The 24,449-nt window shown below is 40.6% G+C and overlaps 1 protein-coding gene across 5 annotated transcripts in view; it reads right to left on the minus strand.

Moving 5' to 3' along the window:
- Positions 1-22,025, minus strand: part of creb5b (cAMP responsive element binding protein 5b) — a 37,634-nt gene extending 15,609 nt beyond the window's left edge. For 2 of the 5 annotated variants that reach the window (XM_084943500.1, XM_084943499.1), the window contains exons 1-7: positions 21,864-22,018; positions 16,642-16,719; positions 16,227-16,320; positions 14,289-14,410; positions 12,794-12,951; positions 3,040-3,166; positions 1,614-1,724 (exon numbers count right to left, since the gene is read on the minus strand). In XM_084943500.1, the coding sequence (XP_084799626.1) occupies positions 1,614-1,724; positions 3,040-3,166; positions 12,794-12,951; positions 14,289-14,410; positions 16,227-16,320; positions 16,642-16,719; positions 21,864-21,893 (720 nt within the window). In that variant the 5' untranslated portion in view covers positions 21,894-22,018. Of the gene's footprint in view, positions 1-1,613; positions 1,725-3,039; positions 3,167-12,793; positions 12,952-14,288; positions 14,411-16,226; positions 16,321-16,641; positions 16,720-21,863 lie in introns of all 5 variants that reach the window. The other 3 variants (XM_084943501.1, XM_084943498.1, XM_084943503.1) reach the window with 3 other exon arrangements.
- Positions 22,026-24,449: the final 2,424 nt, after the last annotated feature.

The raw sequence follows: 24,449 nt of genomic DNA on the forward strand, positions 1-24,449 counted from the left end.
TCCCCTCTTCTGCTCTCACAATGTAAACGTTGAGCACAAAGAGTGCATCCAGATCCGTTCCTCCGAGGTGTGGGGTTACAGTGCGAAGATTTCCCATTGGCGGAAAGTCAACATGGTCAGGGTAATGCGATTAGAGCCGGATTGAGATCGTCGCAGGGGACACATGGGCCTGATCATGGCCCAGTTATCCGATAGCGAGGCCGTATTTATCGACCAGGCCCGGGCGAGGATATTGGAGACATTAGAGACCCCGTCTATGCTTATGAAACCCACGCTGGAGATCGCACCCGGATAACACAATTAGTCTCTCACTTTCTGTCCACAATCACAAAATTCCATCAGTTGTGTTCAGACATCAGGGAGCAGAATCTCAATTGATACACATTGGGTTGCTGTGCCTCGTGCCCGAATGGCCAACTAACCAGAAAGTTGCATGGTTAGGGGGCCTGCAGCCATTTAGTGACTGCATATGTTTATGGGAGGCCTAACAGAGCATTTACAATTCAATTACACAGATAGGGGGAGAAAAAAAAAGAGTAAGACATGTCTGGATGATGGCCAGGGGAGAGATAAGCCTAATACACTAATATTGTGTTACCCTAGTGTGTTACCATAGGAACAGTTGAAGAGATTCAAAAGACTACAAAGGCGATCAATCTTGAGAGAACGGGAGGAAGAGGGAGAATTAAATGCCCTGGGACTGCTCCCGCTCTCCTCTATCAGACCAATAACTCTTCTAATGACCTCTGCTACCCCTCTCTCTCTCCCTGTCTCTGTGTGTCTTTGCCTCTCCAGGATGTTTCTCTCCAGTAAACCCAGCTATCTATGAACCTTTCCAAACACAAAGAGCAGCCAACTCTTTTCATTATGGTTTATAATTTCTTTTTTCTCGATATCCATGTCATGACACTCCAGTTATTTATTTTTAAAACAAAGGTTGGCAGTTGGTCACGTTGCTACAGCATTAATCAATTCATATCACCTTAAATGTAACTTTTTAGCTATTTTTCATTAATCAGAGGTGCGCTGTCATAAACCAGCACAAGTGTTGCAGCAGTACTGGCATTCAAAATCAAGAACGATGCAAAGAATCTTTTCTTTTTGAGCTTTTTCTTCTGCCAGTCTTTCTTTATCCTTCTTTAACTCTCAAAACCTGTGCCTACATATTATTCCAACTTCTACAACTAAATGCTTTGTGAAAGGATGAGGTCATTTGATTTTTTTTCCCTGCTGTGTTAAACTAGTGCTAACAAGTTGCAGGACCTACAGAACATGTTCTGTACATTAAGATATACATCAGGCAGTTGGTGGGCAGCCGAGCCACAACCACATAAAGGGCCCTTTATTCCAGCCAGAGTCTCCGGTGCTGCACTGGCAGGTTCAGACACAGCTTTGATTACACACCAAATGATGAAATCCACACAGGCCTAAGAGTGCAGCCTTGCTGGCAGAGCCCAGTGGAAAAGAAGGTTGCAACACTTTTCAGCTTGTGTGTGTGTTTGTGTGTGTGTGTGTGTGTGTGTGTGTGTGTGTGTGTGTGTGTGTGTGTGTGTGTGTGTGTGCGTGCAGGCATAAAAGTGTATGTATGCATGTGAATGCTTGCATATACTCACCAGTTTGGCCTCTGAGTGCATGGAGGGAATGTGAGTGGAGGAGCAGGAGCTGCTGTGGGCGGGGCTTTGCATGCCCATCATATTGGAGCCCATGGACATTTGTCTCTCCATCTGAAGATTACAACAATACAATAACAATCACGCAAGTGTAAACAGGGCTTTATTTAAACACATATCAATCATGCTGTACTATTTATGCTAAGAGTGGTGATTTTTCAGAGATGCAATCACTGCTTTCTCACAGGTACGCACCAAAAAACTTTAAGCATTTTAAGTGTGAGACCTATCCTTTGAGGTTATGGAGCATGAGATGAGAACGCACGAGAGCCTGATTTCACATGACAGGCTGCCCTGTGCACAGCTCTGTGTGATGATAACTGGAGCTGACCCAAAACAGGAAGCCAGCATGCAGGGACTTAACACAGGAAGCTGGGCAACTGGGGTGTGTGTGTGTGAGAGAGTTTCTAACAGCAGTTTGGTGAGTATCTGTCAGACTAACATCAAAGTCGTCTAGTTGCAGGATGTTTCAATAAGGACATAGATTAGTTAGCTCTACAAATTTCTAACCATCTGTCTTTGTGTGTATGCGCTCACTACCTGTCTCTGATTGATTCTAGTCTGGTCGTTATGTGTCATAGCTGAGACCTGAATGTGAAGAATTCACATGACATGTGGTGAAAGGTGACCGGTGTTCACCGTGTGGTGCAAACAGGAAAGAAGATATGTTTGCTTGAACATCTACATGCATGTGTGCGTGTAAGGTGTTGCGGCCTCTTAGCTGCTGAAGTTTTGGTGAAGTTTGTGGTGCTCTCCATGAGGCATGGGCCCTCTTACCCCCACCCCTGCCTGGACCTTTTCCTTGCCCTCCCCTTTCCCTGGTCCACAGAGATTTGGGTCTAGAACCTGACACACAATCTTAATTGCAGTAAGTGTGTTTTGTGTAAAAATATCACCCAAACGTGCACCCCTTTCCTGAACCGTCAATCTTCCCAAAAATTGCTTAGCCTTTAATTTAATAAACATGGGAAGGATTTTTCCACACCATAAAAATGAGCCGTCTTATGTTACAAACGGAACATATGTTGTATCATTGCAATCCTGATACGAGGGCCTTTCGCTATGTTGTTATCATTTCCTGTTACACAATGTGATTGTTCTAAATTTAGTTGGCTTAATTGTAGTGAAAATTTACATTTTGAACTCACAGGAAAAACCACTCCTTTCTGCAAGAAGAGTCTTTCTTGATGTCTTGGTAAGCAATTTTAATGGTGACATGAAGTATTCGAAACTGCACAGCAACACCAACACAGCTTATGTTCAGTCTGAATGTACAGTGCGCTGCCATCACAGGAGTAAACGAGTCTACTTCTGCATGCGTGAGCGCCGCTGTAAGTGAATATGCTCTGTAATCTGTTGTGGTACTCACAGGCATCAACACAGCAGAGGAGCCGGGCATGGTCGGGTCTGGCAGAGTTCCAGGCATGGAGGCTGGCAGAGGCTGCCTCTGTCTGTTTCGTAGGTGCAGTAGTGAGGACAGCGAGCCGGGGACGGGCCTAAAAGGACACAGACAAGGAACTTAAGGGTTTGTCCTGCTGCACACAATCTAAGAATATTATTCTTTGTTGTTTCATACACCAGCACCAAATCCAGCATGAAATGTAGCACTAGTTTTTAACGTGTCCTAATAAGCACAAAATTAATGTATAAGCATATAGTAAAGAAAGAAGTGATAATATAGTGTAACATCACTTTTTAGTATATTAATGGACATTTACTAATTTCTTCTTTTTTTTACATACACAAAAAAGTTTAATTCTCAGTTAATTTTATCTTTCTGTACTTTCAGTGTATGAATAATTGTATTATACATTATAGTGTGATATAAATGACTCACTGTTTTTATATTTCCTACAAATTAAGTGCTGAAATAAATTATTACTATTATATACAAAGGCATGAAAGAAGGCAAGTGAAAAAATGCACGACAAGCTTAGCTTAAGTCACCTTTGCGAGTTTAAAAACTGTATGTTTAAAAACTACAGTTGCTAAAGGGAATTTGATTACCCACTGATATGGTTGGTGATCATGTCTAACTTTTATACTCAATTCTAGCTCTCTGGTTTGAAGCTCATTCACTCTGAAGACAGGAACATCAAAAACAGTGCACAAATATTACTATATATTACATTACTTCATAATATGATAATAGTATAAAAAATATAGGGGACTTCTGTCAATCGAGGATTAGGTATTTTGCTGTCACCTGATGCACCTGATGTGCTTATAAAAACTAAGGGTCTGTAGCTCCGTTGACAATAATAAAGAAAAAACTTAATCAAGTGTTTCCTTTTAGACTAAAGGGGCTGATTCTGTCATAGATACTGAGAGAAATGTTGGTGCTTATATCAAAAGATTCAGAATCTCTGAATGCAATGAATTGCTTTCATTTTTCGTATTTCTGGTTAAAAGTGTAATCACTTTCCAAACATGCAAGTTGGCTGCTGCCCCATGTTCTCGGAAAGCCCTGAGCCGAAAGCGCGCACGCTAAAAAAAAAAACTATTGTATTATCGTAATTCTACAAAGTGGGATGGCTAAGGAAATCTATTCGTACACGTTAAAGTAAATTTAACATTTTCAGAGAAAATGCTTTCCGCAAGCTCGTTCTTTTTTAGTTCGCTCTTCTTTCTACAGCCACAATCTCAGAACAGAACCACCCCCCCAAAAAAACATTAGTGAGCCTGTGCGCATGCTGCACTTCAATCATCTCATGAGTTTTTGGATATACTTTACTTTTGTAAAGTATATCCAAAAACAATGGATGAATAATGATTTTGGTGATGATAAATGACTAATATTTGTCATAACAACCACATGAGATGAGCATGATGAGAATCATATTTAGAAACTGCTAAAGCAATGGAAGCCCTGTGGGGAAAATCTCTTTCAGTGACCACAAGAGCGGGCGGACCAACGGGCTTATCCACACTCACGGCCACATCAATAAATCACATGTACAGAGGGCCCAGGCTAAGCTTAAACTATTGACAGCAGTCCTGTCTCAGTCACTGGCTCAAGGCCTTGGCCATACAAATACCCAGACCAATACATCTGCGCTCGGTGACATCATTTATACAACTGTCACCAAATCCCTGCTTCTAAGAACAACAATTCCCAGCTGCAAGGTGCTGCAACACCCGCATGAATGCAGCAATTATTCAGTCCTCACATCTAAAAGCAGCATTCACTGCACGATTCTTCAACAACTTGCATCAGAAGAATCAATAAATCTCCAGTTATCTGTATCGCCACAATCAGCGCTGCCACTCACCAGCTATTTAAGCTCCATTTCCTCCAAGCAAACAAGAAGCATTTAGGTTAGCTGTGTTCAACGGGTTAACATAATCAATTCACCACATCACAGCCTGGATTACGGTAATAGTGAGTGGTGAAGGAGTGATGGCCTAATGGAGGGGGGGTAACAGGGCAAACGTTCCACCACCTGAATAAATACCTGTATTTTTCCAGACCTAAATATGTGCATTTATGCTCCAGACATTTTAGATTGCTGCACACACACACAGGACTATTACCATCCTGACGATGTGTCATGCCAGTATAACATCCCAATTTATCACAATCACACTCATTTAACAGCGCGTATGACATCTGAGCAACACAGCGAATTCAAACATTTCCACATGGGAAAACTCATGAAAGTACAATGAGGTATGCAGTGTAGCTGCATCAACACTTTCCCTCAGTGTTTAGACGCTGCCAGCATTCAGAAGGATGAACAGTCGCATGCTGGTACATGCTGTTGATTATGTAGATGAAGACTACATCATTTTTTCATAACTACGTGATGACTCGATTTTTCATTCAGACGCAGACTGAAGTTTTCTCAACAGATTTTTGCAACACACTGAAGTAAAAACTAATGTTAACTTGAAGCACGTCTGTATCTCATTATGATGTGTCAATTAGCTAAACAAAACTGGCTCATTTAAAGTATTTTTGTTCTAAAACTGTCACAGTATTTGCTTTCGTTTCCCACATGTATCATGTGTGCTATTCTACTAATTTAAACAAACAGTATTTTGTAAGAAGAATAAGCTTTATACGTTTATTTTTTTATTAATTAGCCCTATTTCAGTCATACTTCATCCTTAATCCTGGCAGCCACATAATAAACAACAACATTAAAAAAACACACAGACACACTGGCTCTGCGACACAGAGAATAAAGGCTCCTTTTGAAGACCGTAACTTCTGCACCTGTCTGTTAGACGAACGCTCTGTCCATCACGACCACATTCACCAAAACACAACCTGCGTGTCCACTGGGAAGAAAAAAACAACACTAACATCTGACAGCACTTCCTCAAGGGATTAACCCGAGCTTTGTGCTGACTCTGCTGATAAATAAAGAAATTTCAGAAAGCCGGCAAAAAGTCACTAACGGTGAATCCAAAAATCTAGAAGAAACAAATATAACTTACTTGTTGAAGTGAACACGATGGCAACTTTTCTTATGCATTACAGTGTCAGAACCACCGAAATGTTAATTGATCGGTTGACTGACAGAAAGCGCCTCAGCAACAGTTCTGAAAAAGGGCTGATCTTGTTTTTCTAGCTTTTTCCAGCAACTTAAAATGAAAGATTTCCTGCTTCTGATGAACTCTTAATATGTAGTATTGTGTCACTCTTTCCTTTTCCTGTGCGTTTTACAGACTAAACCATTTATTCTTTTTTTCACTCTGATAAATACTATACTCTACAAAATAATGCATTTTAATATAGCACTATCGTACACCGTCAGTAAGGCACTAATCACATACAGTATAAAGAGTTAAACAAGAAACTTTCTATATTTCATGCTCCCTCCTGCTTTGTGTATTTACATCCTCCTGCTCAAAGTGTTTATATGTGAATAAGTGCATATGTGAGTGTGTGACTGTTCATTAAGCTGCGTGTGAACATATATGTGTGTGTGTGTGTGTGTGTGTGTGTGTGTGTGTGTGTGTGTGTGTGAGTGAATAATGACAGGCTCGGCTCCACTGAGGGGACTGATAATAGCCTGGGCTGTGGGCCCCAGGGGAGAGCAGGTAGACACTCTGCAGTTCTGACCCTGCGCTCTCACATTACTGAGTGCTTCGCTCTCAGCCCAGCTCTCCTCCACAATCCCCGCCCAAGAACCGCCGCCGCCGCCGCCCAAACCCACCCATCTTCACTCCACCATGACATCATTAGTAGACTTTCATCCCTCTTTATGCCCTTTTTACTTTTTCTTGTGCTCTCTTATTTCTAATTGTCCACATCATTATGATATTTTTTTCCACCACGGACCCCTCATGGTGTCCACGCCTAAACCCAAGTCCCCCTGATCTACTGTGTGTAATCTACAAATTTTGTAGACACACTGTGCTTTACTGTCCCAATCCCAACAGTCCCAACTCCAACTCAAGTACTGGGGACTTATACACAAGGGGGTTGGCTGCCATCCAACAGAGAGAGGGAGAGAGAGAGTCCACTGACTCATATCCTTCCCTTTCTGACTCGGCTCCAGCAATGATGTAATGCTCTTGGTTTTTCGCCCTCCCCCCACCCTGTGCCTGCCTACCCCCAGATTTTGTCCCTCCCTCCCATCCTCCTCTCACTTTCCCCTCTCTTTCCCTCCTCAACTCAGTCCAGCATCACTGCACTCACTCCTCGCTGGGTGAAGTCACTGCAAGCTCTGGGTAGACACAGCAGCTAAAAACTTTTGAACGTAACCAAAACAGCCTAGGGCCAAGTTCCAGACGTTTGGGAGATGGTGGTGCAGTCACCATGGGAACGGAGGTAAATACCGGGAGAAACAAGGGCCTCAAACAGCTTGCAGCTGCCTGGCTCTCTGAGTAAACACTACACAGGACCTGCCCCTGATTTACTGCCTTTAATCACTGGTGGGAGGAGAGTGCCATGGGGTTTGGACTGAGGAAATAATACGAATCTGATCAAATAAATCAGCTATAATGGGTTACGACACAGGCTGACTTTTATTAGCGCTCTAGAGAAGGGATGGATGCTGGGAGGGTGCTTCACTGGAATGGATCTGGGCTGGGGTGTCCTCACATTAGGGTGCCTCAAAGCTGAGTTAAGGCATGCCAAAGCACAGTTTAGGAATGGTGGGGAGTGACACTCTGGAGCAAATTAGTGTAAGTGTTGTGGTATTTATTCACCAAATATGATACTGTTTTGAATCATCAGATGCTCTTGGCTGAGGAAAGCAAAGATGGGTTGGCTTTCATTTTAACGAAAGCATGTCAGTGCATTCATATCGGCGGTGAATCGGAAAAACTCTTCAGCAGCTAATGAGTCATCTTGTTACAAGCTACTCTGGGATCTGTCAGCAGCACCTGACTGGTGCTGTAACATTTGGCATAAACAGACCCTTTCACTTTCAGAGATACTTCATCTTTTTCCCTTTTCATCTACTAAAACTTCACTATTTATTAACGTGTTTATGCCTTTGCTGTAAAGCCAACCTAGGCTCCTTTCACCCTGCCACCTGATTCCTGTCTTCTGTCAGTCTCATCTCTGATTCAGCTTTCCATCTTCCCTTCTCTTTCAGAATCTCCATACATTTTTCCCACACCCACGTTGTTCTGATGCCATGTTCTTCATGCTTCTATGTTTTCCTCTTATTCTGTACACACCATCCAGCAAAATGCATGTCCTCACCATCTGATGCCACTCTTCACTCTCTCTCATTTCCTCTCCGCCATCTATACCTCCTAATACCTTCTTCCGCTCCTCCATCCACCTCTGATCCCATTCTTCCCCTACTCTGTCCACCTCTGATCCCTCTTTTCCACACTTCCCTACATTGTGATCCCTGTGCTCCCCAGAGCTCTGAGGCACATCCCTGTGTGTGAGTTGCTTGTGCAGGAGCCTGCATGTGTGGTGGCCCCAGGGCAGGGATGACACAGACCCGCTGGAATGAGAGGGAACAGAGTCTGGGCGTTCCTCTAAAAACGCACTATTAAACCCAGTGCAGTACACAATGAGCTCATCTTAATTCAGGTCAGATGTACATCCTGCTTTCTCTCTCTTTCTTTTTGTCTTTTCACTATTTTTTTAATTGATTACATAGTTTGAGCTTTATTCGTCTGTACCGTGCTTACCAGTTTTCTCTTCTGTCTACCTCCTTCCTTTCTATTTGGATTAGCTCTACAATTTATTCGGAGCCAATCGCCACATTTTTTTTTGCGGAGAACTAACATTTGTCAAGTTCGAGCATGGGGGCAACTTAAGCTTTCTGTAGAGGTCACACACTCGTATACTCAGGACGGACCTCCCTCCTTATCACAACTTTGTGAATGCAATCTGATCATAAACAATAATAAAAGACATCTTGTTTAAATTGTAAAGTTCATGAGGTCAAACTTTATCCATAAACAGCCCATAACATCCTTTCTCTCTATGCTCATGCACCAGTGCAGTGCACTTAGAAGGCAGCACCACTGGGTTATTACAGGCATGGAAAGAGTTATTATGCAATCTATACAATATGCAGTGTGTATCATGAACCACCTATCAGCACCGCTGTATCAATATTAATTCAGTATAGTAGGACAACGGTGCTATTTTAAACAACTTGATGAAGTAGTGAGTATCAGATTACACTGTATGTAAAAGAGCATGTACACATTGTGTTTAGACGTGAACATCTGTTCTCAATAAGTGCTCACTAGCTATAATATCTGACAATGATCGTGGATTAACAGGATGATCGCAAGCTTTTGCAATCAAATAGAAATGCAAATGTACTTTGTCACAGACACTTATACATTTTAATAAATTGAATTGCTACAATTCAATCTATTAAAAGCAAATCTTCTACCCAGTGGTCCTTCATGATCAATCAGCACACTAGCAAATCTCTTTGCAAAAACACAGGAAGTTAATATCACTCTACACTTTGCATGAAACCTTGCTGTTAAGAAGGCATGAAGACCAACATCTATTTCTGCTACTTCCCTTAAAGGCAAAGACAAGGACCACAAGTAGAAGGGTGCTGAAGGTGTGAAAAATATTGTGCATTTAAAGCAGCATGGGAAACACAACCACAAATTGACTTCCTTCAAACCTGTGCACAATGTGACAGCCAAACTTACAAGTTGCACACAGTACGCCCAGGGTGGGACACCGCAAATGATAGATGTATAGGTTTAAAGATAAATCCACAATCTAGAAAAGCGAATAGACTCTCTGCATAGAAAGAGCTGCTTTAAAGTTAATGTGGTTATTGTCACATTTGTACAAAAACAAAATGAGACAAAGTTCTATTTTCGTTATTGAAGGTAAATTGAAAAACCTTTTGGTTAAATGGTGAAAAACCAACACTGCCTGACATCAGCAGTTAGTGGTTTTGAGGGCTGCATCTCATAAGTTCAAATATTGTCTTTAACACTTTAGTAGGTTTAGACATCTGTACTGTACATTTAAACAAAAAATAATAGTTGAAAGCAGTACTTAACTATCAAATTATCGGCAACTGATGATGAAATCTGCCACATCTGTACTGTATTCACGTAGCCCAGATGCATTCAGGTTGATTGTGCTATGTAATGGAAACAATCGGGCTGAATTCCTTTGTGGAGCCAAAATAGAAGAATGTCATTTTTTAATGCCTTGTGCCCACACCCATCCACCCAGCGAGCTCCACTTACAAGTGAAAAGGCTGAGGTTTTCACAGAATGTTGTATCTCACATGGTTGACTAGTAATGTCCAACACATTTAACTCTGACATAACTCAGCACCAGATGTTTGTAACTGAAAAGCAGAGAGCATTCAGAACAGTTGGACACCGCTTCACTTTGTATGATAATGATAGCCGTGACATTAAGATCTGCTGGCTGTTTCTTATGCCTGGTTTTAACACTGGTTTGTGTCAGTGCAGCTCCCCCAAGACCTCCTTTAAGGACTCAGAGCTGAGGGAAGGAGAGAAAAAGCGAGAGCGAGAGAGGTCCTCAGGTTTCACAGCTGCAGGCCCAGCTCAATCCTAAAGTAAATGGACTTGAGGAAAGCCAATCCTAATTGATTCCAAGCCTCAAAGCTCTTTAGTAAACATTGTGGAGCAATGAAAATGACTTGTTATCCTAATTCATTGGATGCTCATGCTGTGCACTCAGCAGAGCAGAGGAACAAAATGAAGAAGCAGATGGAAGTGAGATTAAACTGATTTTGTTTGGTGATTTTGTCTCATTTAGAGACATATTTACCACAGAGCCCCATAAAGTGTGTTGATACTAAAAGATTTATAGACCTGCAATGATCAGATACACAACCTTTACCAGTCTTGACAAGGATAACCATTTTTTAATAGTCTCTTAGTTTATTATGGTTCAAATTAAACACAAAGATTTACATAGCGGGAACCTAACTGTGCTTCTAGTTTTACATGATGACCTTGTTCACAAAAGCACAGTAAATCAAAACATATTGAAGCCTACAATTCTCATGAATTAACAGGCTAATATCTGGACTGTGTTGGACTGAGTACACCAGTCTGTGAAGTGTCCAGCATGGTCTCTATGTAGGAAGTTCCTGTGGAGAGACCCTGTGCACAGAGGCTTTGGTGAGCCCTAATGGCTTCCTGTGGAAGTTCTGCTTTTCAGTGGAGGGGTTTCCTCAGCCCATTTTCCTGCTGATGTGAACATTTCCAGATCAGTTTTCTCTTGTGTGAATATTCCCATCCTATTCGTGTTTCAGGATTCCGCCATCCTAGTAAACAAGTGACGCATCTGCAATTTTAGACCATACAATTGCTGCTCAGAGGTTGCCTCAGATCATGTGTGACAGATCACTGCAGCTGGCAACTTGGTGCAGTTCTGTGGCTGGCAACCACCACCACATGGCATACCGTCTCTGAATTTTGAGTGATGCGATTTTACGACAATAAACAATAACACAGCTCTCTCAACAAACCGGTAAGGGCTCTGTGGTCAGAAAGGGCTGCGAAGTGAAGTGGTGAGTCAGGTAAAGAGTTTACAATGACAGGTAAAGTCAGGTGAAGCAGGCCTGACAACGTCTCTGTTACTGGCAGTGATTGCTGCTCCTCCAAGGGGTTGAAATTCCATCCCTGTCCTCAACAAAGAGCCTGATGGGGTGTCAGTCAGACTTAGTGATGGGCCTCCCATCCAATATTCACTAGCTCCCGAAGCTGTAAATCTACACAAGACAGCCTCAACACAGGGCTGGCCTAACTCTGAGCCATCTCAATGTCTAACAAGTTTGCCACAGGCCTGGTTTACAGTAACAAAGCCCTGGCACAGGTTTGAAGGTGGCTGAAGTTAAAGCACAAGGAATGAATGAGGTCAGTGGAGAGTCCTCATATGGGAAAAGAGGTGCATAAATGTTTGTGTGCGTTTCCTATAACAGTTATGTCACTGACGTATTAAGACAGAACTGCAGCAGAGGGAAAGACGTTTCACTCAAAGAGATGACAGCCCTGCAAGAGTTGGCAAAATTTATGCAATCAATACCCAATGCAATACCCCAATCATTACGTACAGTGTGCATATACAAGTAATAAGCACAAAGAAGCAACCCACACACATTGTAATTAATATGGTTTCTCTATCTGCAAAGGTTCCAGAGAAGCAGAGCTCTAAGGCAGCTGCCATTCCCATACTGTGAAAAGAACTATTTTAGAACATGAAATGCTAAACCTGTGTAAAAGCGGTCACGGCTTAGGCTTCAACAATGACTTCATCTTATCCTCTGGGACCCTCTTTGGCATGCTCTGCTATGGGACAACAGTGAATGAACAGCAAAACACGAATGGCAAGTCCCACACACACTGCTCCAAATGTAATGAAACACTGACATTGCCTCAGAGACAATGGGGGGGATGACAGCCGGCACAGAAACAGAGGGACCAGGATGAGACTGAGGCTGTCAGTATAACAGGGGCACACTTGAGGTGAGAGAATCCCCAAAGATCACTGCGCTTGTCAGGCGGTTTTCAGTCTGTCATCAATTCTCAGCAGTGCTCAACAACTGCTGTTTCATGTCATGCAGAAAAGAGAAAATCCCTCTCTCTGTAGCAAGTTTCATAAAACCTGTTTGTACCTGTTACTTGTATTTACGCTGCTGATGTTTCACGACATCTTTCGGCCACTGCGGTCTGCTTACCCTATCTGTCTATTTGTTGATGGAGCCTGAGTTATGACAGAGCTGGACTGAGGAGAGGGCAGGGCCTGCTGGATCACTATGCTGGTATCATGATTGCCCATTCGTGAGTGGGACTGCTGGTGCTGGCCTTGGCCTGCTTGGCCATGCAGTGAAATGTTCTGTAAAGAGAAGAGACGAGGAGAGTGAGCACAGTATAGAGGTTTAGGACTCTATAAAGAGCATTTTCAAGTGCAAAACAAAACAAGCATTTCAACCATTTGGCCTTGGACTTCACACATTCAGTGGGTGGGAATGGGTAATGAGGAACTAAGTAAGGTATCATCTACAAGCTTTTCTGTGCTGAGCTGAGAGTTTATTGATGACCATATTTCCTTTATTTTTATTTTACCAACAGTTTTTAACTGTCACATTATGAATATTCATACTAAAATAGCTGCAAGTGATAGAATACTCACACTCACGTATCTCTCATACACTTACAGTGCCATAAAGTATTTTGCATTGCAGTACAATTACTTAATCTTTACCATTATGATAGTATATTGCAGGATATGGAAATAAGACTATTTCATACTGTCTTCTTGGTGTTTTCTTAAAGTTTCAAATTTTTAACTCTTATCTTGTTGTGCTTTACACTCCCTGCAAGTCTTGCTCTGACTCGCCTCCTGCTGACTTGGCAAAGCCTCCCATCATAAACCACACAGGCTGGGCAGCCTAGACATGGCTGACCTGAGCACGCATGATCTCCAGAGCCAAACCACAGAGACAACAGCTTAGCTGCAGCATGGACTGCACATACTCCCAGACCTTAGATAAGCAGTCTGTCTTGTGGTGATTTGACTATTACCCATGTTTCAGGTCAAGGTGCTTCAGGGCAGATGTATAATGCATAAATGATCATGTTCTTTGTCAAACGTCAGTGTTTGTGACTCTGCTCGCATACAAGACTGTCTGGTCAGTATTTTTTCCTGATTACTGCTGAAAAAGATGTCTCAGGGGTCTGTCTGTCTGGGAGAAATAGGACTCCTTCTCTAAGCGATGAAGATCTGTTTGAAGCTGCAGGTGGAGAACCTGATATCTTTTGTCCTCATCTGTGATGGGTGACAAATCTCCACCTGCTAGCCCTGTCTGTCACTGTTGACAAGTCAGATGAGGTTAAAGCAGCGTGGCACTAGTGGTATCACGAGAACTAGACAGGGAACATATAGTTTGGATAAAAGAGAGAAAATATAGCAGAAATATTAGCGGTGAATAAACACTTGTGGCTATCCATTTTTGAACAAATGGGCAGAATGTGGTTGCATGAGGTCTATGTGTTTCCAGTCTATAAAAAAAATGTGTTATCAGCTCATGCAGTGTGAGCCGCTGTTAGTGACATTACTCAGGTGATCACTCCAGATAAGAGCTCTTAACCACCTAACCTCTGTGGCTTTGGTCTCATCTGTTTTTTGTTTTGTTTTTTTAGTCTGAGTTTTTTTCCTTTTTGTTCCAGTACCTGTTTACTGTCCTCTTCTTCCTGGGCTTTGCAAAATTCCTGCTCAATTGAGCAGTCCAGGTCACTGAACAAGCCCACCTCCTCACAGTTCTTTAAAAAACGTGTTGGCGTGGGTGTCTGGTCTGTAAACGAAGAAAAAAACGTTTTTCAGGTTTAAAAGTAGAATGTGGACCTTTAAAAGTTAGAGGGAAAAGAGTTTTAGAGGGTTCCAAATGGCAAAATATATCCGCAAGCGTAGTGTTTTCGTGAAAAAGTTGATTTCATATTTGTCTTTTTCCTTTTCCATTTTGTGATATTGTGTGATGCTTTTGTAAAAGATGTATGCCTAATTCTCATTTGCATACCTGAAACTTATATACAATGTAAAAACTTACACAGGCAAACTGAACCAAAATGCAAATATGCACACAACAGTATTTAAAACAGGAACCATGTCTGCAAGAAGTTAAATGAGACACGAGAAAGCATTTAAATCTGTTTTGACAGCGCAGCATGTTTTATTCTGATCATTTGGATAGTTTTACTGCTAACTTTTAATTTGATTCTGTGACTCTTCTTGTACTCTCCGATTTTTATGTCTTGTATTTTTTGTATTTTCTGCCTCATTGTTCCTTCCTCTAAAAAAATGATGTCCAATTATGTGAACCAAAGTTTTTACCAGCATGCACTTTAAGCAAGCTAATGGAGACCAATCCAAAAAGAATAATGAACGTACACTGTTGTTGCACATTGTGTTTTTAAGTAAGCATTACTTGTATTTAGCTGATGAGAGACACTACTTTTGACAGCCCAGTTTTTTGCTGACAAAGTACAGATCCCACCTACAGAGTGGGGTCTCATTTGTCGAGCTCAGTCAAGCTGTGGTATTCAGCTTGACATTGTGGGGGGTGCACGCAGATCGGGTTTCAGACTGTTGAAGGTGATTTTGGGATCACAGTTGTTTCAAAGGCTAAAAGCATACTCCATGGCGTGTTTATCCATTCTGGCTAGACTGAGGATTGACTCAAACTTTCGTCATGACGTGTGTACTCAAAACACAGTTTTACTCTGCAAATATACAGTGCCTTTTCGATCTGCAGAGACTGACAATATTACTCAAGCTCTATTAAGAAACCGAGTAATGTCAGTTTTTAGTCGAGTCAATGCAAAGCAAATAGAGCAGGTCAACTTTAGGTCATGAATTATAGTACTAAAAGTTAAGCGTAGACAATTTTGCATGTGACAGTGTGTGTCTGAGGTGTGACTTTGTGTGCTGCATAACCACTGATTATTTTATCCTGAGTTCAGTGTATCAGTAAAAAAGTAGTCATAGTTGTAACTCAGACGAAAAGCGATAAAGACGCCTGGCTTAGAAAATCTGATCCTACTGACTACCGAGTGTAAATAATAAAGAAGAAACTACTTGAATAGTCTGGCTGTAGCAATTTTTACTAGACGATGGCTGATGCATTAGGAATGTTATAAGGAGTAGAGATCTACACTATTGGATTGGCCGCTACTATTGGTTTGACTCTTACTGGACTTTTGAAACTCTAGATTAATGTCCAGATCAGCGGCTCAACTGGGCTTGTGCACCCTGTAAAACCTCCTTTCTTTCGACGTGATATATAGAATGATGACGCGCCGAGTGACAGAAAAGCGCAAATCACATGAAGTAACAGGAAAGACAAGCTCCCACATAAAATGCTCATTTGTCCAGTTTTTGTCAGGCAGCTTCTTTATATGTTACTGAAGTGTTCAGTGTGAATAAAACTAAGCTGTAGGGTAGCATGCCTCATATGATTTACATTATTGCAAACAACTTCTGGAGGCACTGTAAAGCATACTGATGATAGACGAGTGTGTCTGTGCATGAGTCACAAAGACACACAGCTGCAAACAAACTCCAAGTTTCTGCTCAAATAGTGAGTTAGTCTGTATTGAAGGAGCATAACTCACCTGATAACATGTTGTCGTTCTTTATGGAGGGGAACTTAAGGGTCATCTCATGTTTGTGTCGATGTATCATTAGATGGTCCTCTGTGGGGAATCGCTGTTGAAAAAAAAGAATTGTACATATGTAAAGAGACAAGTATGAGTAACTGATAGGAAATGAAGCACTACCCTAAAATAACATTCACTGTTATTGTAGTCATTCTTGACTACATCCTAAAAGAAACTTTTTTTTCTTTAGGTATTTTAACACTAGACCCGATCACAGTTTGTGTTTCAAGCACTTCCATGGTATTGCGTTCCTCCCTCATGCGCGAGAGATAAATCTACTCCGAATCCCTCCTTGGTGTATTGATATCACAGGCAGACATACATATACACATGCACATGTACGCATTGAGTTTTATCACGACATTCTCACCTGAGAACAGCCAGGAGCGTTGCACACGAACGGCCTTTCCTGGTCCGAGTTCATCACTCTGGCCAACTTCTCATAAAACTACAGAAAAAGACAAAAGAAGAAAGCAGTGAGGAGAGCTGAATAATTTTGCTTTCCTTAGACGAGGGAAAATACGCTCGTGTCATGCTAGACATGAAACTGCTACTGCACCTGCACTAGTTTTCTCACGCTACAGTAATCTGGGCTCCACTAAAATGACATCAGGTCTGAGGTTGTGGAAACACTGGGTCCAATAACTTCAGCAAAACTCAACCACTGGGAAAACTTTTAAATATTTCGATAGATGGATTTTCTTTATATCCACGTTTTTATTGCACATTACCACATAGATTGTAACACACTTTAAAGCTGGTAATAAACAAAATGAACAAATGTATCTCTTTAGACACTGCTTCTCAGTACTTATATATTTTTTATTAAGGCAGCTATGTAGTAAGACAAAATTGACTTTAAATGAAAGGCGCTTACATCTGGAAAAATAGCTCCACATTTAAGTTTCAGCCATACAGTCATCGGTTTCTTAATGAATTGATTCGCTGGTTATGCATCTTTTAGTGAGAACAAGAAAAGGAAGCAGCGGCTGTGCAGCCGTGCACAGTCAGAAAGTGCAGCTTATTTGATAGAAAGAAGAAAAGGAACTTTAGTTGGTGTTAGTTTTAAAGCTTAAAAGTAAGCGGGCCTCAGGTTTTTTAACGTGCACTTTAGGAACTTCTCAGTGCACCCATATCATTTTAACTTTAAGAATTCAAAGCAAAATGGGACAAGCGATGGTAAAAGATAAAAACACTAAAAATAAACCTCTACAAATTATTTCAAATTTTATCCTTTTCCTCTTTTAACTTTCAAAAACCCAATCAGGCAAAACCAGTTAAAGAAGTCAAAATTTTCAACTGTATTTTTTCATACATTTCAAATAAATTACGGAAACAACAGTTGGATTTTAAAATATATCGATCAACATCAAACGCATTAAACAACACCTATGTGAAATATGATATCCACATGATGGAGCGCACACATTCAAACATTTATATTGCACAGGTTTACAGCATCTTACTTTATTGTTCCTGCCAATAATTTTTTCAAATTATTTTAGGGAGGAATAGGAAGGAATATATCTTTTTATTATTATTACTACATTTTATTTTGACGTTTGACTTTTTTTTAAAGTGATATTCAGGATGCCAACCACTTGTAAGCCTGCCAAGGCAACACACACACAGTATACTTGAAGTTTGGTCAGATTCTGAGCTAAATTTTGGCTTGCATTTGCATTTTTACTGAAACAATTTTTGTTAAGATCTTTGTGTTTAGACAACATTAAACACAGAAATTTATCTCACTTGTGTAAAAGAGAAAAACGGTTTTCGTCACAGTCTGAAAACTACTGAGCAGAAAATATTATTTGTGCAATCCTTGTACTTTTTTTTGCGACATCATACTTGGTTCGCAGCTTATTTAGTATTTCGAGATCTTATTATTGTTATAGTGCAAAAGTATAAACTATTCTTCTAATAAACACTAACAAAGAGCCTCTGAGCAGTCATCGCATTTCAATAACACAGATGCCAAGCACTTTTAGACGGATGTCGTACCAGATGTTAAGTAAGTATGATTATTTGTCTTTTAGGGTGAAGGTGGACATGAACATGCAAAACATGCAAAACAAGGATGCACCATTATATATAAGGAACATCAGTACTGGCTTATATCAGCCTTGCTGGCTGCCATTTACCAAGTTGTGGAGAACTGAAAGATTTTAATGTAGTTTTCATTGTGTCCCGGCACAAATTATTACATACCGATTAAAAAAAAAAACCATATATGCTGCATTGGTACTTTCCAAGTTGTTATTTTAACATAACATTTCTTAACCATTCTTGCATCCCTATTTCACACCCCACACATGGAAACCACACTTGGCTGATGTGTGGTTTCAATGCAAAGCCCACAAAGCGCATGTGGACCATTGGGGTGTCTAGCCATATAAGAAATGGATTTTGTATTTAATTATTTAATGAGTCTTGGCCTTATGAGCCTTATGAGTCTTGGCTGCATGATAGTTGCACAGAAACCTATTTCTTCTATGTTACAATAACTTAGAATTGCAGTTAAATAAAGAAAATTTGGCATTATGACGTAAAATGAGAGACAAAACTTTTTCTGCTTAGTTTTATCTGCTTTTTATTGCACAACTTAAATGTAATCAGAGAAGGGGGTTTGATAAGACACTAAGAGTTTGATGATCATCAAATAGGTCTGTGGTTTATCATGTGTCCTCTCAGTACAACTAAAACATCTGCAGTATTTACAACACTGATACTGGACCACATCGTTTTCATTTAATGGCACATTAAACATTTCCCTTTATCGCTTGCATTATTATCACCCCTCCCTCCTACCAGTTCACAAGAACCGCACTGCATCTGTAATTCTGTAATAAGTCTGTAATAAGTCAGTGCGGCATGTCAAGTGTCAGGCATGAATACTTTCATACACTATGTGCATGTGTGTCTTTTTCATAGGTACAGGCTATTTCCTTAAGCGCAGTCAAAACAGTCAAATATTGTGTTATGCTAAGCAGTCCTGTTTTCCTAACAAGTTGTACTTCATGACCAAGCCCGCTTGAACAGGGTCTGGAAAGGGTCTCACTGTCAGAGAGCAATGAGACCTGGTCTCTCTTTCTATCACCAGTTCAGTTCTCTAAAACAGGGCCCCTAAAAACTCACCTGGTCTATTTTGACACAACAAACACGACCAACACTGCTGATCATTAAATAAAACTAAGCGCTAGATGACAAAAACAGTGTCTGTAGATATGACGCTACTCACTCGTGTATTAAATAAAGGCCCCAAATGTTCATGAAACAGCATGAATCAGCTGTTGTGTTTCAACTCTTGTTGGAACTGTTGTTTACTAGCTCCCTTCTTGATTGCCAGTATGAATTTGAAACAGTTCTTGAAACATAAAAACTTTTTAAAGCAAGGCATTAAAAAAATAAGAGAAAAATTGTTTCCATAACTGTAAAAAACAGAAACGTTTACCTTCCTGTTCCTGTTTCTAAAACGGGACTCGATCATTCCCTCACATTTACTAGGAAATTCAAACCATATGATACATAAAACTTCCAGCCATTAATTCTGCGAATGCCTCTGCGAATTATCCAATAGCTTTCACACTTCAAATTATCAGCATTCAACGCCCTTTCCTTGGACAGGGCACTTGGCTCTCATTTAATATAGATGTTTTCATTTAGCAGAGGAAATTTGGTTACACTTTACATTAACTGTATCCTGATGTGAGTGAGGGGAAGGATTAGGGTCCAGCATTCGATTTCAAGAGGAACTTGGGAAGAACTCTCCAGGTAGAACGCATATTAGAATTTAAACAATATGGTGAGGAAAAGAAGGGTTGGGGTGCAAAGGCATATGGGGTTAAAGCAAGCACAAACATGCACAGCAATTCAACTCTCCAGCTCCAGTGCCATAGCCTGGGCTTTTGAGAGTACAAATTGAAGGAAGGATTACGGCGATCCCTGAGACAACGTACGCGGCACCTCTCTGACAATGTCTGCACTGAACTTCTGCTCTTAAACTCAATGCATGACTAGAAGACTGGTCTGACTGAAATATAAACTTCAAAAGCTTTCAATTACTGGTCTCTGACTCAACATAAACTCATAAATCAAAAAATGAACCCTCAGAGGTCTAGCATGGGATTAGCACTGCTCACATTATTCTAACTGTATTATTCGTAGCGTTCACTTTGCAGAACTTTGCAGTTAAAGGCGAAAAGAAAGCTCTAGTATTAAAATAAAATGCTATAACTACTGTGGTGTACTTGTTGCTCAGACTTGAGACTGCCTTTATGTTTGCTACCTTTTCACACCTTCTATATTAGTAGAGACATTACCAGGGGTACCTCAAGCACAAGAAATGCAGCTAACAGTTTACTGCTGGATCCAGCTTAACATGTAAAAAACATATATCCATGAAGGTTAGTAAATAACACTATTATAGAATAAACAAGTGAATTTAAATGCATTAACTATAGCTTATGCTAGTTGGTCTAAGTTTATGTAAATCCTAATAATTATTATGAACTATTTTTGGATTATGTATTTTTGCTTTAAAAATAAAAAAAAAATTGTCCAGCAAGTTAACTTTACTCAATCTGATAGGCTACATATTTTTAAGGAGACAAATTATTGTAAAAGCTTTCATACAAAGAAACTCCATCCCAGTCTACATTAAATGCTGAAAAAAGTCGCAACAGGCATAAATAACACTTTAACAGGCGTTATTACCACACCGAATAAAAACTCGGGCACAATAAGTGGAATCGTGTACGAGAAACATGTGTTATTGATAGTGCTGTCACATAAACATAATGATAGCGGCCGGAGAGCAATCAAATAATTAAAGCATCTTTCTCTTTTTTTTAAAAAAGCCGTTCCGTCACAAAGTGCGCACCGTCAGCACAACCTTACTCAAAGTAACCCTCAACATCTTAGCGCTTAATCAAATATCGACTGGCCTGCAGAATGACGTAATCTTGATGAACATTGCTGTTCAAGAGAAAAATAGGAACATAAATTTAACGTAAACAGGGATACCCTGGGGTAACAGCGTAACCACCGGCCCATTATATCCCAGACAGTCATTGGTGAACCGCAGCACGCACGAGTCCTGAAGATTAGCCTGCTCTGCGTATCCCTGGATGGGACAGGCATGACAATGATGCAGGGGTCCAGCTTCGGAGATTTGGAGCTAAATGAAAACTTAGAAGACGTGCCAAATTGGTGTGAAGTGCAACGAAAAGCGCCCGCTGCAATAAAAATGTTCGTGTTTTTGTCCTTTCAGATAATTTTCTGCAGACTTGCCTTAGCTGCTACCTGACAGACCGAGCTGCAGCGGCACTTGACTCCGCGATTCAACTTCAACAACAGTGTAAGAGACAGGCCAAACACACGGAGCGCGAAGTGACATGACAATGCACTCACTCAAACAAAACTCGCACGACACAAAGCTGCAGACACCAGGAGGTGAAAGAAATAAAACAAAATCACATCTTTAGAAAGACTGCTGAAGCGAACGAGAAAACAAGCTGTTGCATGAAAAAGGGAGAAGAACAAGTGAGAAGAATCGCTTTTTAAAAGAATAAAAATAAAAAGATGACAAACCTGCAGAGGCGCGTGCACGGTCCTCTGCATGGTGGCAAGGCTTTCAACTTACCAAACAAGTGCAGAAAATGTGAAGCAGTCTCTCAGAAGAAACCACGTTGGACTGAGAAAAGATTACAATACGATCTATTTAGAGAAGCATAACGTCACCCTGGGTGACGTCACGTGGGATTCCTGAACTTCTAAATCATTGTGGTCCGCTGGTAGGTGGAGCCAGCGGGGCGGAGTTTGCAAATGCACGCCCAGGGGCATGTATGAACACCGCTGGCCCTTGGTGGGTGTGGTCCAAAGCTGGATCGCCAGTACAGAGCAATGAGTGCAAATAAACGTGCGGTGCTGCAGCTTCTATCTGTCAACTGCGAGAGCGATAAACGGGAAAACCTGCTAAACAGTCCCACGCGTGAAGTATAATCAAGATCCTGCAAACTTTAACCAACAAAATCCAAACTTTATAATAAGAAGCTCCCTACAAGTAAATAAAAATAATTCTACTATTTGCTGATTTCCAGCTCCATATCTTTATTCTTGGACTCAGTAGCTTTGAACATTAGCCACAGCCTCTCAGCACTGCTGAACCAAGACGTTTTAACTCCTCTTTAAAAGCTACACTTCCTTTACGCCAGCTTTCTATTGATTGACTCCCCCTTGCAAACAGAAGGTTTGAACATCAGGCTAGATGACTGGGATGACTATATTAGGGCTGTTTCCTCTCACAGGAGCTTTGATTATTGCAGTATTATATATTTATGTACATGAGAGAAAACAAGGAAACACAACAAAAGTCCCCCTTTAAAAGGAACCAAGCAGAAACTGACCTTTACAATGTACCTTGTGTGCGCTTGTGTGACATGATGGGTGAAGTGTTTTTCATGCAAGAATACAAATTTTCTCAGACTTGCGGTCCTCGGATTTGCTAATTCAAAAATTCAAGTAGAATTTGGGAAAACTCTACCTACAAACCTAAAGAACCTAAAGTAATTATGAAACTGGGAATCTCTTCAAAATAAATTATAATAAACATACATGACCAAGTCTAATGACTCCAGAAATTACGATTCAGCCTCAGTGACAATCTGCATACTGTATTACTCCCTGACGTTACTGTCAGGGCCTTAGAAACGTGTTTTCGTCAAACTGGCTTCATTTTTTGCTTATGTTTCACAGTGAGACTATAACCTGGCAGGACTCAATGCATCATCAACAGCTTGACTGGCAAATGAACTGAATGTGCAAAACACAGAGTGTTGCCTGTTGCCTTTTCTAAAGTGTGCCTTAGCTACAGCACATAGAAGAGATTTAAACAGCTCTGAAGTACAAAGCATTTATGTTGGAGCTCTGCACGACCTGCTGGTGCCAACTGGCTGTGATTTCTTGGGCCACAGACACTGGTAGTGAAGCCATCCTCGGTTCCAGGGATTAATGACTCCTCACACATTGAGAAATGTTTACCACTCGCCACTCCACTAGACACACTAAGAGCTCTGTCACTGAAACAATAACACAGTCTGAAAAGCCCTCATAACTCAGAGCCTCTCCGCCTTTGTCTTTTAACCAGAGCTTTAATCAACATTTATGACATCCTTTTGTCTCTTTATTGCCAATATATTTCCCAACCAATCCAAACATTATGCTCCCAGAGGAGCAGACTATTAAGGTTGGAAAGAGCCGATACAGTTTGGGTCAGTGACCCACACTAAAGTGGACTTGATCTATATTATACTAAACCTTTTATTATTATGCCTTTGTGCAATGCTTCTAGCTAAGATCACCTTGGGAAGATAAGGATCAGTGATGATGCTTTGTTGTAGTAGGTGCAAAAGGTGAAGGAGGCGAATAACAAAAGCGTCTCATAGGTTTTCAATTTTCATCAAAATATAAAGCACTTTAATGAATATTCCACTTTGCAAAGCAGTCAGATATAGGAAATAGATGTCCAGATTAATGCTGCTCTTCATACCTCAAACAGAGATGACTACACCCAAAGAGATATTAGTATAAAGCTCTTAGTAACTGTGCAGCAACAGAAATCTAAGATATTTAGTTATCTGTTACCGCTCATATAAGCAAATACTTCTCCAAAATTTGGGGCAGAAAAAGCGAAATAGAAAATAGAAATATAAAACTAATAAATGATTGTGGGTCTTTGTCAACTGGTGTTTTCTTGTTTTCACGCACTACTGGTGCATCCTCACCTTACATTTTGTCTTAAAAAAAACTTCTAAAACTCTGATTTTAACCAACAATATATCAAAGCAGTCACTTTGGGGAATTCTGCACTTTATTTTGTAGATGAGATCATCCATAGTGGTGTGTTTGTTTTAAAATCGCTACGTTTCAATCAGAGGCTTCACCATTGAACTCTTATCACATATTTAAGACCAAGCAAGTCATGACTGTTGTGGCAGAGGGAAAGATGTAAGATAAGACCTAAGCAGCCAAGGAAATTTTACTGGCATCTGAAAGAAGGTAGTCTGGGCTTTCCACAGCAGTAGTTATGTTGACAGATTCAAACTTTCTTCAGAAATGTTCTATTTTTTTTTTTTAATTACTTAACAGAATAAATTGTTATATAATCTGAATGTGAAA

Source organism: Perissodus microlepis, chromosome 11 (genome assembly GCF_051167445.1).
Source record: "Perissodus microlepis isolate ML-2025 ecotype Zambia chromosome 11, ASM5116744v1, whole genome shotgun sequence".
Classification (NCBI taxonomy): domain Eukaryota; kingdom Metazoa; phylum Chordata; class Actinopteri; order Cichliformes; family Cichlidae; genus Perissodus; species Perissodus microlepis.